The 18,783-nt window shown below is 41.0% G+C and overlaps 1 protein-coding gene across 1 annotated transcript in view; it reads right to left on the reverse strand.

Moving 5' to 3' along the window:
* The window catches only part of LOC145343530 (low-density lipoprotein receptor-related protein 2-like), a 104,802-nt gene that overhangs the window by 21,019 nt on the left and 65,000 nt on the right, over positions 1 to 18,783 (reverse strand). Inside the window, 15 exon segments of the mRNA XM_080189782.1 lie at positions 2,751 to 2,870; positions 4,278 to 4,400; positions 4,587 to 4,961; positions 5,559 to 5,681; positions 5,922 to 6,059; positions 6,630 to 6,771; positions 8,931 to 9,070; positions 9,154 to 9,272; positions 9,744 to 9,968; positions 10,417 to 10,588; positions 10,893 to 11,018; positions 11,089 to 11,208; positions 12,286 to 12,465; positions 12,468 to 12,599; positions 13,661 to 14,029. Coding sequence (XP_080045908.1) covers positions 2,751 to 2,870; positions 4,278 to 4,400; positions 4,587 to 4,961; positions 5,559 to 5,681; positions 5,922 to 6,059; positions 6,630 to 6,771; positions 8,931 to 9,070; positions 9,154 to 9,272; positions 9,744 to 9,968; positions 10,417 to 10,588; positions 10,893 to 11,018; positions 11,089 to 11,208; positions 12,286 to 12,465; positions 12,468 to 12,599; positions 13,661 to 14,029 — 2,604 coding nt within the window.

Below are 18,783 nucleotides of genomic sequence, written 5' to 3' on the forward strand. Positions count from 1 at the left end.
TAATACATAAACAAACAAAGGGTAACCAGGGAGGGGGTTGGCCTACTCAAGGACAGGGGAGGGAATCTATGCATGAGGCAGAAGAAATGGGCAAGGTATCAAATGAGGACTTTGAATACTGATAAGGGAAGGACTTGGTGATTGAAGAGTCTGGGAAAGGGTGTGTAGATAGTTTGAGCCCAAGATCAAAAAAGGTAGTGGTACTGGGGTTCTTGAGAAACATTTAGACTGGTCCCCAGGGCCTGATGGATATGCCTCAGAATACTGAGGCAAGGGAGGAAATTGCTGGGGCCTTGAGAAATCTTGGGACCTCCCCTATAGACAGACAGTGAGGATACAGAGGATTGGAGAGTAGCTATATGTTCTTCCTTTGTTTAAAAGGGTAGCAAGAATCCAGAATTACAGGCTGGTGAGCTTTAAATCAAAAGGCAGTTGGGCAGATTTCATCCCACTTGGAAGTAATGATTAGAGGCAGCATGGTTTTGTTAAGGGGAGGTCATGTCTCTAACTTGATCAAGTGACAATGATTGCTGAGGGTAGGGCAGTGGATGTTGTCTACGTGGCCTTCAGCAAGGTCTTTGACAAAGTTCCTCATGGCAGACTGGTGCAGAAAGGTGAAGTTGCATGGGATCAGAGGCGAGCTGGCTATGGTGGATACAAAACTGGCTTGGTCAAAAACAGGGGAGCAATGGAAGGATGTACTTAACTGAAGGTTGTGACAAGTAGTGTTGCTCAGGGATCAGTGCTGGGACTTCTGCTGTTGTAATATACAAAGATGTAGGAAAATGTAACTGGATTGATTAGTAAGTTTGCAGATGACAGATTAGGTAGATTTATACAGCAATGAGGACCAGAGGATACAGCAGGATATATAGTTCAGTTAGAGACTTGAAGTGGCAGATGGCATTTAATCCAGGCAAAATGACAATGCATTTGGGAAGGTCAAATACAGATAGGAAATAAACAGTAAATGGCAGAACCCCAGGAGTATTGGCAGGTAGGGGTATCTGGGTGTACAGGTCACTGAAAGTGGCACAGGTTGAGAAGATAGTCAGAGGCATATAGCATGCTTGCCTTCATGGACCAGGGCACTGAGTTTAAAAATTGGCAAGTCATGTTGCAGCTTTTAGAACCTTAGTTAGGCCCACTTGGAATTGGTGTTCAAGTCTGGTTGCCATGCTACCAGAAGGATTGGTGGGTTGAGGATACAGAAAAGATTTGCCAGGAATGGAGGCATCAGCTATGAGATTGGAGAAATTTGGTTTGTTCTCACTGAAAGTTTTGAGACGTGACCCAAGAAGTCTACAAGATTAAGGGGTACGGACAGGGTGAACAGTCAGAAGCTTTTTCCCCCCTATGTGGAAGAGTCAATTACTAGGGGGCACAGGTTTAAAAAAAGGTGCAAGGTTCAATAAGGAGATGGTGTTTTCTTTAAAGTGGGTGGTGGGTGCCTGGAATTCGTTGCTAGGGGTGATAGTGGAAGCAGATACAAGTGACTTAAAGGATGTCTTGACAAATACACGAGTAGGATGGGAAGAGTGTGATTTGGTCCCTGGAAGGTTAGGGGTTTTTGTCAGTCAAGTAGCATGGTCAGTGCAGGTTTGGAGGGCTGATGGACCCATTCCTACACTAACATTTTGTCTCAAAGTTAGACAGTGATTGAAGGAAAAAAAAAACAAAAATCTATTCTTCCCACAATCCACATCTAATTCATGTGTTGAATTTGGTGATTCCTTCATTTTGGAAAGCAGCTAAAGAGAAATTGAAATTTTAAAGTACCAATGTTTTTAAAAACGAGAAACACCTGCTACAGGAAGATCTACAATTTGGAGGACATGGACACATAAGCCCATGTGATTCTTCAATGGAGAATATTGACATTAGGAACCAGGAAATGGACAAGTCAATACCACAAAAAAAAAGCATTCAAGGCAAACTCATTTTTTTGAATATAGAAAAAATCTAATGTGAAAACATTCCACCCTAGGATATTGGGCAGGAGTTATATTGCATGATCAAGGCTGCAAACAAAAAAATAATTGGACAATTGCCAATATTGTGCCACTACAAAGACATTGAAACAACCAGAAAATCAATTGACTTGCCTTCATCTGTGGTAATCCAAGTCATGTCCAAATATCTGAACATCCACTAAAAAGGATATCTGGAAAAGGCTTGTATATGGATTGGACACTTCCATTTATGGGAGTAGAAGGAGTCATTCTCTTGTTAGAATATTTTAACTAGTAATTGCAAGACATACACAGTACCAATGAGTATTGATCTTTGTTTGGAAGTTATGAACTAACTATTCAGAACATGCTCAAGAGTAGCAAAAAATCAGTTTTGGCCACTGCACCTTAATTGGTAGGGTTACTAAAATGATTGTAACTAAGTCAGATTGCATTCATTTCAATTAGGAGTTAAAAAGGCAAAGTGAGGATTGATAAACATACTTCAGTGGGTACTGAATGGAAGGCACAATCTTAGATCTATGCTGCTCAGGATGTTGAAGGTAGTAGAAATTGAAAAGCAATTGGGGACCCAGACCAAATGTTAATTTCAGGGACCTGGTAGTATTAGAGGATGAAAGATATTAAAATTGGTTCATTAAACTATTGATAATCTTAATGCCCAAAAAGTCAAATTTGGCTTGGAGTTCTTTTCCCCATTCCTCCCACCTCTTAAATGAGTAAAATCAATGAAGCCATTGCAACATTTGTATTTCAGCCATAAAATTCTCCACTTACTACATTCATGGGGCTCATCACTTTGATCCTTGCAGTCTTCGAAGTGGTTACACACTTTGTTAATATCTATGCATTCTCCACTTAAACATTTGAAGTCAGTTGGTGTCATGCATTCTGTACCTGCAAGAGAAAGTTTGAAATGACAGACTATTGGAGAACTACTGTGAACCTTCAAATGCTTGTTAACTTTTGCCAGCCAATCTGGCAGTCACATCATGCTACCATGCCCAAGAACAAAAAGTACAACTCAGGAACAGGGTCCTTGGCCCACCTAGCCTGCACTGATTGTGTCCCATCTAGACCAACCTGTATCCCTCTATTCTCCACCTGTTTAGTGACATTTAAGATTTATCTGGGTAGATGCATAATGTGTCTGCCTCAAAACCACCTCACTTAGTGCATTCTGGGCCCCTACCACCTGCAAACTTTCCCCACATCTCTACTGAACCTCCCCCTCAGTCATTTTGGGCCTCAAAAAAAAAAAAAGCTTCAAACTATTCATCTTTATGCCTGAATTTTATGCTTCAGGTCACCCCTCAGCCTATGGGGAATAATTGCAGTTCTCATTAGTCAATACCCTCCATACCAAGCAACACTCTGGTTAACTTTTTCCTGTACTCTAAAGCCTCCATGTCCTTCTGGTAGTGTGATGGCTAGAATTGGGGCACAATATTCTAAATGTGGCTAACCAACACTTGTACAAATGTAATTTGCCAACTTTTCATACTTTATGCCCAGCCAAAGGCAAGCATGCCATATGCTTTCAGTACTTGTGCTGTCACTTAGACCTGTGCTCCTAGATCTGTCTATGCTCCTGATGGAACTGCCATTTTGGAGCACCCAAAATTAGATTTGTCTGGATTAAAATGCCATCTCTGCCCAAATTAAGCCTATATCCTGCTGTATTCTTGACAATCACTATCCACAATGTGATTAGTATCATCTGCAAACTTATCATACCAGTCTACATTTAACATTCATTGAAAGAAAAAAGGTCCCAGCACTGATCTCTGCCAAAACACTAGTTCAGTGGGAGAACTGATCTACAATGCCCTGACTCACAGCAAGATCTTGCAAAAAAAGTTTCTTCTCCATTTGAAGTGCAGGGCAAAGGTCATATCAGGCTTGACACTGCCAACTAACTTCAGTTACTAAAGCCAGTCCAAAACTAAAGATTTAGCCATTTTCCCTAGCCATTGACTTAACTCTCCCAACATTTAACAAACATGACTGAATCTACTACTTTCTACCACCCCAATCTTAAAACTCCCAGGAACCAAATCCTTTAACCTGCTTTCAATTGTCAGGTGTGAGGATTTGTGAAACTTACCATCTCCTTAAATGAGTGATCATTTCAGTTTAACACTGGCATTGCCATTTTTCAGATTAGCAGCCCAAAATCAAATGACTGTGACTGGGGCACTATTAAACATGGCATGATAATGCATCAATTTGCCTTTTAATTACATTTATCCAATCTGATCTTGGGGGAAATGAATGAGCTGCAACATGATTGCAGATTCTTACCATTTTTACAGTTAACTTCATCACTTCCATCATTGCAGTCTTTGTATCCATTACATTTCGAACCCTCACGGATACAGGAACCATCACCACATCTGAACTGATCTGGCCGACAAGTGCGAGGAGCTTAAAAAGATCAATTTAAATTACAAATTGAACTAAAAAAAGCTTTATTCCTTGCTGATACTAGACCAAGGTTAAAGTGAGCCTTAAATGCTTGGAAATCAGTTTACTTTTCATTGCTAGGAGAGCTTCCTCTACTAAACTCCTCAAATGGCTTAAAGTGACAGTAGGTGCAAGAGCTTTACTTACGACAATTTCTTTCATCACTTCCATCTTTGCAATCACGATCACCATCACAGTACCACTGGTGGTGGATGCATTCACCTGAATGACACATCATCTCATTGATGGAACAGGGTTCAAGAGGTGCAGGAGTGTGTCCACATTGTTCGGCAGTTTCATCAGACTTATCTGTACAGTCAATATTATTGTCACACACCCAGTTTGAAGGGATACATTCTAAACCACTATTGCACTGAAATTCATGTAAACCACAGATAGACTGAGTGCATCCTTTTTCATCACTCCCATCACCACAATCATCTTCACCATTACAAACAAAGGAGTTGGAAATGCATCTGCCACTGGAGCAAGTAAATTCTAGTATACTGCAAGTAAGGGTGCCTGAAGACAAAAGTAAAACAAAAAAAAAGTATTTCAGGAGAGACTCGAGACATTCTTGGATATATGTAATATAAAATTGTATGCAAAGGTCAGGTCAGTAAACGTCTAACAAGAGTGCTCTCCCTGATGCTGTCTAACAAGTTTCAGCACAAGAATTTGTTTTTGTCTAAATAGTTTCATCAGATCTCATTACACTTCAATATTGTCATGCTATTCATGTGACTAAGATTGCAGCACAAAATGCTAGGTTTAATTCAAAAGGAAACTATTGACATTTCATGTGATCTTAAGGATTTAGTAAACAGATTGCTTGAAATTTGAGTGAGGCTGAGGGGCCAGTTGTGGAGTACAGAATGCATTACAGAAGTCTGCCATGGTTACAAGAGGTCCCATCTGCCCCTCAAAAGCCAAACATGGCTCATATTAAATGGTACTTGATGTACATCAATGTGAACTGCTGATGGCCCTGCTTTCCACAGAGAGCTTTTAGGCACTGATATACTTTTAGCACCCAAATTACATAGGGAATGGCAACAATACACAAAACAGCTGATAGCAACCACTGGTTGCTGTTTACTGAGCAGGTAATCAACTTACCACAGTTCTCCTCATCACGACCATTATCACAGTCTTTTGCTCCATCGCATTTCCAGGATATAGGAATACACACAAGAGATCCAGGCCCACAACTGAATTCATAAATACCACAGGCTATTGTGTCTGAAAGAGAAAGTTTTAGATATCAAGACGATTTAAAGTTATTGCTCATGGAAACAGGCTATTGGATGAAATGCTGATGTTCATGTCCAAAACGTTTGGGTTGAAGTTGAGCATTTTGATTGAAAATCCATGCCAAAAGCTTTGCTGTTCAAAACTGATGGGGGTTCTTTAGATGCAATCCAAGCACAAGATTGCAAGTAATGGAAACTTACTAAACTGTAGTTATATGGCTAGGTGTACCTGTACTGCACTTTTGTCCATGCTCCAGTTTCATTCCATATGGGCACACACAGGTGTACTTGGGAGAGGTGGTGTCTTTTTGAGGAGCAGGAAGACACATGTATTCACAGCTTCCACTCTCATTGCACCAGTTCTTGCCTGTAAGAAATTCCTAATATCACTACCTGAAGTATTCTGGATATCAAAATTATAATCCAAATTTACATGTCTTGCACCTCAAAAATGCAGAATTAGATTTACAAATTGCCATAAGGAAGAGATCAATTCTTCACTCAACTGCCAGGTGCCAACATGGATTGTTTATAAATGTCAAATTGTGGAGAAATTTAATTGTGTCTTGATGATAATGGTATTGTGTTGCCAATCCAGTCTACAATATTGCAAAACTGGGAACATGGCAATGTCACATTTGTCTATTATTCCAAATACCCTTTGCTCATGATTTTAGACAAAATAAAAGATTTCAGCTAACAGAATACAAGGTTATAAAATTCTGCACAAAGCCCAAAAATTGTAGGAAATTGCTACAGGAGTAGTATTTGGAATCTACAGAGAGTGTAGGGTTTTATAGTAGCTTGATCAAGGTTAGAGCAGGTTGAGAGCCAATTAGAAACTTGGTGTTGAGTGCAGTGTCTGCACTTAAGGCAAATGTAGTAATTTGCACAAGGAATAGCTAAAAATTAGACTGGAAAAATAGCTGAGAATTACCAGGCAACTGAATTAGCTCATGGTAAATTAAGAGATCCCGTGCTTCCTGGAGATTAGAAATAAGTGTCTCCAAATCTGCTCCAGTGAACTTATTGGCTCCATAGATTGCTTCTGTTTCTTCATCAGTCCAGAAAACACGATCCTGGAAGATATTGATTGTTATTGCAAGTAAAACAGCTACAATTGCACCAAAGTTTGTCAGTACACAATAAACAGGATCAAATATTAAATGGAGATAGAGAACCAATATTTTATGCTTATTTTGAAGTGGCAGGAGGTCCCAGGCAAGGTGATAAGGTGGTGTGCCCAAAATACTTAAGCAAAGTAATTTTAAACCAAATTCACTAGTGGCCTGACCCAAGGTTGTCATTGATATGGCTGTTGTCACATTGCTGTCTCGTTTACTCTACACAAATTAGCTACTGTTTACTACATTAAAAATGGCATTGGGATGGCCAGTGGTCTGAAGGCAAAAATCAGGGGATTTCAATTTGCATATGGATTGAAAAGTAGGTCAGATGGATAAAGGTAACTAGTTAGAACATGCTGATGCTAACTAGAAAGTTATACAAGACCTAGTATTGTGCAATGTGATTAATGGCCAGTAATCAATAATTTACTTTTAATGCAAGGGGGAAAGAGGGAGTGGGTCCAGACTCATGAACTACAGGGGGAAAAAAGGGTATAGCTATTAAAAACAGGCAAAAAAAGGGAGACAAGTCAATACAGATGTAGTGGCAAACAGGGATATTTCAGAATATAGAATAGATATTCCATCAAGTTGAAGATTGACCATCCACATTATCCAAAAATGACAGAACAAAGCAACTGACCAAAGAGGTTAAAGGAAAAGTGATTATTAGTCCTACAAGAGGAGAGAGAATTTAATGCAAAACAGTGGGGGGGGGGCAGGTGCACCAAAAAAATGCATTTTGCATCATTCTCTGTAGAAGATACAAATAGCTAGAGGCCCAAACGTTCTAGACCATTGTTACAGAACATGTCTATTGCTTTATTGCCCACAAAAAAAAACCAGACCACAAGGCTGTGCCACTGCTCCTAGCTCAAGCAAAAACTGAAATGGGAGAATCTGATATAGGTGTAATACTTGTCTGAGAAATTGGATGATCAAGGAGGGACAGCTTCAAAAAAAAAGTGAACTGGTCAATGCTTAACTCAGCAACTAGTGTTTATATTATTACAGTAACCATAAAACTACAAGGGTCATGAACAAAGTCCAGTTCATCTTGCAAGTCAGCCTCCTAGCTACCCTCGGAAAAGTAGCCAGCATCTGCAAGTACCTTAGCCCAGACATGCTCGTCCACCAAGAACTGATCCAGCTTCTTCCCTACTTTGTATGAAGTTGTTCCTTCTTCATGCTCCAATTACAACTAACATTCTACACATGTTTTCTTCAAACAGTATGCTTTGATTGTACAGCACCCAAGAAACAATACCTTGTATACTAATGTGACAATTAAAAATCAAATTAAGCAACATCTCAAAATGGAGGTACAATCACATGTGGAATAGAGCAATACAGATTCCCAGGTTCTGATGGACATTAGTGTCTAGATAAATAGTTGGAAATGCTGGTTTTAATTTCCCCAAAATTCCTTAGGTTGGAAACAATTTCTCTAAATAAAAAAAAAATGGAAACAAAGGCAAGAAACTACAAATAGCTTAACATCTACCAGAGACAAATGTTAAACACAGGTAGAAAAAATCATGCAAAAACATGCTGTGAAGAGATTGGAGGTGGTTGCTAAATTCAGACAAAAAAAAAGGAAAGTTGCAAAAAAGATGAGGCTGTAAAGCATAGATGAGTTAAGCAAGTGGGCAAAAATCTGGCAAATGAAGTATAATGCAGGGAATTGCAAAACTGTCCATTTGTCAGAAACAAAAAAGTCTGATATGCAGAGGGATCATGTGTACTAGTGCAGGAACAAGTAATGAGCTCAGAGACCCCATCAGAAGTACTGTATCACCTTTTAAGGATGCAACTACATTGAAAATAGTACAGAAGGTCCAAAATGACGATTGTTATGTAAAGATCAGACAAGGCCGTGTTTGTACTCATTGGAATTGGGAAGTAAGGTGATTTGATTGAAAGATCCAGGAGGTGTCTGAGCAGGATAAAAGATGTTTGTGGAAGTTTAGCAAGAATGATGCTATTTAGAGAACCCTGCATACAAGTGCCAAATTCTTACTGGGGAGTAAGAAAAGCAGATTTAAGCCCTCCCCCACCTACTGAAAGTTACTATATTTGCATTATAACAGGTAACAGTAATGCTGCCTTACCTCAAATACTGCAATACCATAAGGGCGAGAAAGGAAATCCAGCGACCTAAGGACTATTCTTTGATCCTGCCCATTCAGATTTATACAGGATACTGCATGCAATTTTGAGTCAACCCAGTAGAGACTGTGTTTCACAAGGTCTGTGGAGAAATTTGAAATGTGATATAATTGAAGTTTAGTCATCCAAGAAGTTTTTGTAAGCAAAATATTATAGTCGACTTACCAAGTGTAATGCCATTTGGCCACTGAATCCCTCTATTAACCAGGATTTGGCGATCAACACCATTCATTCCTGCTTTTTCTATCTTTGCAGGCTCACCCCAGTCTGACCAGTAAATAAACCTATAAAAAAGTTATAAAAATTAGTTTAGTATCTGAAAATCCAGTTAAGTGACTTAAACTTGTATCAGATGTGTCACTATTCAGATGTTGAGTTAGAACTAGTTACTGAATTCAAATCAAGTGATCCATGCAGTTTAAAACTCCTCTTCTCTCCCACCCCCCAGTACTGAAGTTATAACCTGATTTCAATTCATGTGCACCAAGCCAGATGGTGGCTTATTCAAGTTTTAATTTATTGTCTTAAAGCCATTTTGCCTGCATAGAAAGCAGGGGGTCAATTTGACAAGGTATAAATACTCATGGATTTTCCCTCCCCATCCCTCAGGAGGGCTATTACAACTGATAATTAGATTATAGTACTTAGCTTGCCAAGTTTTAATTAAAATGCCATCTGGTGGTGAAGACAATTTGAGAATTCAACTTTGAGCTAGATTTGAATTCATGGTGCTGAAAATTGAAAAACATTGGTACCCAGATAGTGGATCAACTGCTACAGAAGCTGGTTCTGTTAGGTTGGTGTCAAAGAGAATGACTCTTCGAGATCCATCCAGCGAAGCCACAGATATAGTTTTGGAGCCCCGATCAGTCCAGTAGATATGCTTGTAAATCCAATCCACAGCAATCCCCACAGGAATGTCCAAATCCTTAATAAGCTCTGATGGACCAACTGTGCCTTTATATCTATTCAGAGATGTACTTCAAGGGAGGAAAAAAATTGGTTATCTTCTGCATTCAAAATTGTCACAATGCTATTACAAACAAACTTTTTAGACCAAGTGATAGTATTTGCCCCATACATTTGCTATTGTCCCTTGGATGCTGAATATTTTAGCAATTGCAATTTGTTCTCTGGATTATTAAGGCATGCTTTCAAAAAGAAATATTTCCATGTCACCATAAGTATTTGACTTGTACTAAGCTAGATGATTGACCAAAGTTAGAGCATCTATTTGTATAAAGATGCAAAAATCTTCCAGGACTACACAAATTATTTTGCCATTAAAAATGTTCATTAATGGAGGACAACTGAATCATCAAATATCAATTTCTAAATTGTTAATGGCATCTTATTATTGGTGGACAAACATAGCTGCACGAAAGTCTATTCTGACATTTGAGTGCCATGTTCAATATGAAACAATACCTGAAAATTGCCTGCTGGCTCATATCAGCCCAGAAGATTCTTTGTTCTGTGATGTCAGCATCCAGTGCTACAGCATTTCTCAGCTGCACAACGACTTGGGTATACTCCTGGTGATGTAGTCCTAGCTTCCGGATATCGTGCCGATTTGTGAAGATCAAATAAGGCTCTTTGCCTTTTAACAAAGAAAGTAAAAATGGTCTGATTAAGAATCCTGAACATGCACTTCCACAGTTAATGTAGAAAGTGTAGCCATTGAATTAGATCCATAGACTGGCTTATATTTAAGATAACACTATGGGTTGATAATTTGATTTTTACCAAGACTAACAGTGCAGAGGTTGGTCAGATACTTGATACCTGTTGGCTCTAGCCTTACTATTTACTCTTTCCCAACAGAGCAAGACTCTAGTATTACTCCACAGTAGTAAAATTTTACCAATGTTGTCATTTTACAACATGGTGTTAAGTGTACTTGCCTATAGCTTTGCAAGCTCTTGTAGCAGGATCCATGTGATATCCTTCATAGCATTCACATTTGTAACTGCCTTTCAAATTAATACAAATTTGGCTGCAGATTCCAGGACTTTGACATTCATCAACATCTGCAGGAAAAATTCACACATTTAACAAATTGCAATAAATTCTTAAGCAGCAAATAGGACAGAAACTTACCATCACAAGTTCTTTCATCAATTAGCTCAAAACCAGCAGGACAATCACATTCATAGTCAAGAAGAAGGTCCCTACAGATGTGGGAGCAACCTCCATTGTTCACCAGGCATTCATTTAATTCTGTTGAGGAGAAAAATACACCTTTAAATATTTTCACTCAACAGCATCTGCTATGTGATATTTGAACAGACCTAGTTAAGTCAGTCATGTACATTTATGGAACACTGCAACAAGTTTGCAGTTATGTGCTAGGTCACAAGCAGTTAGAATGCTTATCACTAGAGTCTATCAAAAGTTTAGAAAGCTAATGATTGTCATTTTGGATGCAAACCCAACTTATTCCTTTGGATTACTAGACAGGGCAAGCACAAATGCTTTGATACAGTACTACAAAATGTGGACCCTAGAGCCAGAAGTGGAAAATGATTGTTTATAATGCTAAGGAAGAGTTAAAGTTCTGACCCCCAAGTTGGAATACTTAAAATGTCATGGGGGTTTCATTGCAATACTGGAATGGCATGTACATTGATAGTTCCCTCACCATAGTCAGATGGCAAGCCTGCCAGGATCAACTGCCACAAATTTAGACATGTGGCAATGAGGGTGAGAAATCATTTATACAATTTGGAGTCAGTCATTTTCCTGACTAGATTGGCATGATTGAGTGGGAATTGGTGATATGAATGTTTTGAAAAGCAGCAAAATAGTTCCAGGAGGAAACTCAAGTTCATTGAGACATGTACTGCAGCAAAAATTACCAAAGAATTTGGTCAGGGACACCCTGGCTCCTGTCCATCTGTTATGGAGTGGGACAGCAAATGGACTGGATGCCTCCTGTTCTATTGTGCCCTGCAAGTAACAGACCAAGGCTGGTGTTTCAGGTTGTTTGTTATTCCTTTTCCATGTAAAGGAAATTGTTAGCAATAGTGTTCTATTTTCACTTGATGTCTAGTCTGACTAATTACTCTCTCAAATTGATTAATCTGGCTGCAGTTTTGACTGTCTAACTAGGATGAGTCAGAAAGAGTGGATCTCCATGCAGAAAAAAGCAACATCTAGTAGAGTCAACCAGGAAGTAAGCTTTGAACAGAGTGTCATGAAATCCACAAGGACCTAAGAATAAGTGTAATTACAGCATGACATTTCAAAAAGCATAAAACCATAGAGACAGACCCAAGTTCAATAAAAACTACTAACCACATTTGAAGGGTTCATCACTCCGGTCTTTACAGTCCCATTTGTGGTTACACACTTGAGTTATAGCTATGCATTCTCCACTTTGGCATTTGTAGTCATTTGGACTTGTGCATTCTAAGATACAAAAACAGTTAAAATATGCAACTTTAAAAGTTCCAATTTCAGTTGCACTGTGGAAATTATGCACTCACCTTTCTTGCAGTTGGTTTCATCAGTAGCATCAGAGCAGTCTGCAAATGCATCACACATCTTGCTTCTAGGGATGCAGTTACCATCACCACATTGGAAGTGATCTGGTCTACATGTCCGAGGAGCTAAAGTCAAGTTTTGAATCAATTAGCAATAGCACAAAGAACATACAATCCAAATGAACTGTGTAGCAAACCCAATTGTTACTAAAATGCTATTCCACCATTGTATACTTGATCACTGAAAGTGACCCATATTTTAAATTGCACATGCTTGGCATGAAGCTTCCCCTCCTGAATAGATATTTGTGTCCACACTAAGCAAGTCACAATTTGGACTGCTTGCACTAGATGACTAGGGAGCACAGCCTCAAGGTTGGGGGGGGGGGGCTGCAGTTTAGAATGGAGTTGAGGAGGAACTTCTTCACTCAAAGGGTGGTGAATCTCTGGAATTCTCTGCCCATTGGAGGTGGTGGAGGCTGCCTTGCTAAAATATATTTAAGACGCGGGTTGATGGGATTTTGATAAGCAAGGGGATTAAGGGTTATGGGGAGAGGGCAGGAATGTGGAACTGAGCCACGACAGATCAGCCATGATCTTATTGAATGGCGGAGCAGGCTCGAAGGCCTACTCCTGCTCCTATTTCTTAGGTTTTATGATAAAAGTTTACTGTTGTGTTCTATGTACATGTTGATTTGAGAAATAATGCAATTCTCATTCTGTTTAATAGTGTAACCCCTTCTTTTGCAACCTCTAATGGAAGATAGTTTTAGCCCCTTTGTTCAGGAAGGGGTGAAAATGTTTCTGTACTGGCCATTAGTGCAAAATACCTGCAGTTTGGCTCACTGATACCAAATCATTTATTCCAGAGATGGACTAAAGCAGAGACTGAAGGATGTCTATTTTGGATATTCAATGGTTTCAAGAGACCCCATTGCATTGTTTAAAGACCAGGACAGAATTGTGCCTTGATGAATACACATTAATGTGCAACTTCAATGACTGGCTAACCCAATGGTTATGAGACAAAGAACTTTGGAGCAGGAAACAATACATGCATGTCCTCAGTTCTTAGTAAACTGAGTCAGAAAGCTAGATGGGTCATTTAAGTAACTTGTACACCTCAACTGGGAAGTTTTCCACTTTGCAAGTTTGAGTTTTAGTTCAGTACCCAAATAAAGACTTACGGCAATTAATTTCATCACTTCCATCTTTGCAATCATCATCTCCATCACAGTACCAGCGTTGATTGATGCATTCACCAGAATTACATAAGAATTCACTAGGAGAGCAGGTCACAGGAGGAAGAGCATGTCCACAATGTTCTGGAGCTTCATCAGATTGGTCAACACAATCAATATTGTTGTCACACACCCAATTCAAGGGGATACATTCAGAACTATTGCATTGAAACTCATGCAAGTGACAAAGAGATGGAGCACACCCTTTTTCATCACTTCCATCACCACAGTCATCTTCACCATTGCAGATAAATGTTTTAGTAATACATCTGCCATTGGAGCAAGTAAACTCAAGTATATTGCAAACAAAAGTGCCTGAAAGAAAAGATGCCAATTTTAGAACAAATGGAATTATTGATTAGAACTAATGCAGAAACCAAGTAGTGAGTGTTGCTCATGTATCCACTAGTATGGTGTATGCCAATAGATTGAAGGGAGCATTGTGTGCAGAAGTTTTTACTGCTAGGTGGACCTAGTGTTGAGAATTAGAGGTCACATAGCTGTCCATTATCAGAAACATGGCTGGAATTCTCCAAAAAGTCTCCAGTTTGGAGAAGTGGGAGTAAATGCTGCTTTTTTCAAAAAAAATGCATGATTTCTAGAATAATCTGACATTGAATCCTGCTAGGGCACTCTGGCACTGAAAAATCCAGGGTGGGGCCTATTCTCAAGAGCATGGGAGTATAGTGCTGAACAGGCCAATTGCCATAGATCAGCACATGCAGTGGCTCTGCACAGTTAGCCTTCTGGATGCCCTCCCCTGCCCAGATTGCTGGCCTCCTTGGCCAAGACCAATGCCACCCCCACCCCATTATGTTCCTTTGATACTGTCTGGAGGTGGGGCACCCCTGACCTTGGAGAGGGGGCCTCAAATGGCCTGTTCCCTCCAACAGGTCAGCTGCCTGTTCGTTAGTGGCTAACAGTCACATGCTGCTGGGGAAATGGGATCAGTGCTAGAGGGCTGGGATAATTGCTGCACTACCCTCTTCCCCATGTTTAAAAACACTTGCATTATCTTCCAATTACTTTAATCCAATCCATGAATATCAAAGGTTCAGACAAGTCAAAAACACCATTGGTATATTGCAATTAAACAAGGGAATAACTGGAATTGTATTAAGCATGGAAGTTATTCATAGTGGAGCAAGTTATACAAAAATCATTGATCAAAAAAGTGACCCCTCCAGTGAGAATCCACTAAAATTTGCATATTTGGTTCACAGCATATCAGATTAAATTTTTGTTAAACTTTAATACACCCAAGAGTATTGCCATGAGGCAAATCCATTGTTACTGAAATTAGAAGATTTTTATTAAATCAAATACTAGTTAAGAAAAAAATCTTACCCAAATGAAATCAACTTAATTTTAAGAATCTCCATACAAGGACTGCAAATAAGAGCCTTCAACTGGTAATTAATGCAAAGGACATGACTTGGCAATATTTAGCTTGTAGCACTTTGCCCTTAAGAGGGCAAGGTTTTGGTTGTGCCAAATTGTATCAAAAATTACAGCAATGCAACAGAGTTGAAACTTTCAGATCATGACCTCACCACAGGTTACTCTGATGTGGCTCAGTTGGGGACGGGGGGGGCGGGGGGTGGAAACGACAGAAACATGCAGAGCAGCTGTATGGAAGCACAATCCTGTTAACTGTGCTAGTGGAATCTGATTATCTTAATTTTTGTTACCATTCCAAAAATCAGCCTTGTTTTCTGGGATTCTGGAATAGAATCCACAGTGCAAAAGGTCATTTGGCCCATCTAGTCTGCACCAACCACAATTCCACCTAAACCCCATTTGTGCTAATCCCCTGATGCAAGTCAATTTAGCATGGCCAATCCACCTAGCCCACACATCTTTGGGAGTAAACCCACACAGACATGAGGGAGAATGTATGAATGCCAGTCACCTGAGGCTGGAATTGAACCCATGTCCCTGCTGCTGAGAGGCAGTGCTAGCCAGGATTTATAACCAACTAGGACAGTTAGTTTTTAATCACTGCCTACACATTGTAGGACACCAAGAGGTAATTCAGCATAGCCAATCCATGCACATCTCTGGACAGTGGGACAAAACTAAAGTACCTGACAGAAACCCACAAATATGGATAACGTGAACTCAAGTCACCCAAAGCCAGAATTGAAGCCAAGTCACCAGAGGCCAACCCATGATTTTCCTTCAAAATAAGCATACCCCCACCACATTGAGATGAGTTGACATGTCAGTCCAGTCAAAAAAGGTGAATTGCAATGAGTGCTGGCTTGACCAGATTAGAGTCCAAAGTAAAACTATATGAATACTGCATAAAGCAAATTATTGGTTCTCAATTGAGGTAACCCAACCCTCCCCCCTCTTCTAACCTAAAAAAAGGAGAGAGAGAGAGAGAGAGAGAGAGAGACTGAGAGCAGGTAAGACTGCTTTTGTTTTTTTTTTAAAAAAAGTGTGCTGTAAGGGCTTTGGCTCACAGGGCCAGAGAGATAAGGGTGATACAAGGTAAGTTATAAGCTTTGTTTTTTTTTACTTTTTCTTCTGGGTTACTAAAGGGGCAAGTGTGGGTGTGAGGCCAGTATGTTGTTGCCAGTGCAACATGTGGGAGGTCTTGGAAGCACCTGGTCTACCAGACATCCACACCTGTGCTCGGTGTGAGGAGCTGCAGACCCTATGGAACCAGGTTAAGGAGCTGCAAATGCAGCTCGAGGACCTTCGGCTCATTCGAGAGAGTGAGGAGGTTATAGATAGGAGCCATCAGCAAGTAGTCACACCAGGGCAATGGGAAGAGGGCACTTGGGCAACTATTAGGAAGGGGAAACCTCAGGTGATGGAGAGCACGCTGGTGGATGTCCCCCTTCAAAATAAGTACTCCGGCCTGAGTACTACTGGGGGGGACAGCTCATCTGAGGGAGGAAGCGGAGGCCAGGTCTCTGGAGCTGAGCCAGTAAGTCAAAAAAGAGAGCAGAAAGGTAGTGCTAATAGGGGACTCCAGTGAGGAGGAGGAGGAGGAGGGCAGGGGGGGGGCGGCGGACAGGCGTTTTTGTGGACATAGACGCAAGTCACGGATGGTGGTTTGTCTCCCTGGAGCTGGGATCCGGGATGTCTCTGGGCATGTCCCAGACATCCTGAAGGGGGAGGGTGAGGAACCAGAGGTTGTAGTGCATATAGGTACTGCTGACGTAGGCAAGAAGAGGGAGGCAATTGTGAAAAGGGACTATAGGGAACTGGGTAGGCATCTGAGGAAGAGAAAAGCAAAAGGTAGTAATCTCAGGATTGCTGCCTGTGCCACAGGAGAATGAGGGCAGGAATGGAATGAGGTGGAGGCTGAATGTGTGGCTGAGGGACTGGAGCAGGGGGCAGGGATTTCAGTTCCTAGATCATTGGGACCTCTTTAGGGACAGGTGGCACTTAAATCCCAGGGGGACTAATATCTTGGTGGGAAGACTGGCTAAGGCTACTGGGGGGACTTGGAACTAGAAAAGGATGGGGGGAGGGAATTGTGATGGGGAGACTGGGATGGAGGAGGTTAGCTCCCAGGTAGGGGAGGACTGCAGGCAGTATGAGAGGGAGGTTAGACAGGGGGTGGAGAAGGGAAATGCCCAGACTGAGGGGCTGAAGTGTATATATTTTAATGCCAGGAGTGTATGAATAAGGTAGATGAGCTTAGGGCATGGATTGCTGCTTGGGAATGTAATGTGGTGGCCATTAGAGACTTGGATGTCTCAGGGACAGGACTGGGTACTTCAGGTGCCAGGATTCAGATGCTTCAGGAAGGACAGGGAGGGAGGCAGAAGAGGTGGTGGAGTGGCACTGTTGATCAGGGACAGTGTCATGGCTGCAGAGAAGGAGGATGCCGTGGAGGGACTATCTAGAGTCTCTGTGGGTGGAAGTTAGGAACAGCAAAGGGTCGAAAACTTTGCTGGGTGTATTCTATAGACCGCCCAATAGTGACAGGGAAGTTGAGGTGCAGATAGGGAAACAGATTCTAGAGAGATGTAGTAATAACAGTTGTCGTGATGGGAGACTTCAATTTCCCAAACGTCGACTGGAATATCCCTAGGGTAAGGGGTTTGGATGGGGAGGAGTTTGTTAGATGTGTTCAGGAAGGTTTCCTGACACACAGTATGTGGATAAGCCTACGAGGGGAGAGGCTGTACTTGACCTGGTACTGGCGAATGAGATCCATCACCTGTCCTGGTTCTCAGTAGGAGAGCATCTTGGGAATGGTGATCATAATTCTATCTCCTTCACGATTGCATTGGAACAAGATAGGATCAGGTAGGTGTTTGTCTGGAGTAAGGGGAAATACAAAGAAGTCAGGAAGTTACTTAGACAAATAAACTGGAAGGAGGCGTTCTTAGGGAAAGTACCGAAGGAAGGTGGCAGATATCCAAGGAATGTTTGTCTGGAGCTCTGCATGACAACATTCTGATGAGACAAGGGGGTTTTGGTAGGTCACAGGAACCGTGGTGCACGAAGGCTGTGGTGAACCTAGTCAGGAGGAAAAAGAAAGTGTACAAGAGGTTCAGGGAACTAGGAGATGTTAAGGATCTTGAGGAGTATAAGGACTGTAGAAAGGAGCTTAAAGGGGTCATGAGAAGACCTTGGCAGGTAAGATTAAGGAGAATCCCAAGGCCTTCTATAAATATGTGAAAAGTAAAAGGATGAGAAGAGAAGGGATAGGACCTATAAAAAAGGTGAAGGGGAAAGGTCTGTGTGGAACCAGAAGAAATGGCAGAGGTGCTTAATGAGTACTTTGCCTCAGTATTCAGTGGAAACTGATCTGGGAGATTTTGCTACAGATGGAAAAGATTGAGTATGTGGATATTAAAAGGAGGAGGATGTGTTAGAACTTTTGAATTCTATCAAGATGGATAAGTTGCCAGGACCAGATGGGATGTACCCCAGGATACTGTGGGAGGCGAGGGAAGTGATTGCAGAACCCCTGGCGATGATCTTTGCGTCGTCAATGGAGACGGGAGGGGTTCTGGAAGATTGTGGATGTAGTTCCTATTTTCAAGAAAGGGAACAGAGATAGCCTGGGAAATTACCGACTGGTGAGTCTGACCTCAGTG

The sequence above is a fragment of the Carcharhinus amblyrhynchos genome, chromosome 5 (genome assembly GCF_965287045.1).
Source record: "Carcharhinus amblyrhynchos chromosome 5, sCarAmb.v2.hapA, whole genome shotgun sequence".
NCBI lineage: Eukaryota > Metazoa > Chordata > Chondrichthyes > Carcharhiniformes > Carcharhinidae > Carcharhinus > Carcharhinus amblyrhynchos.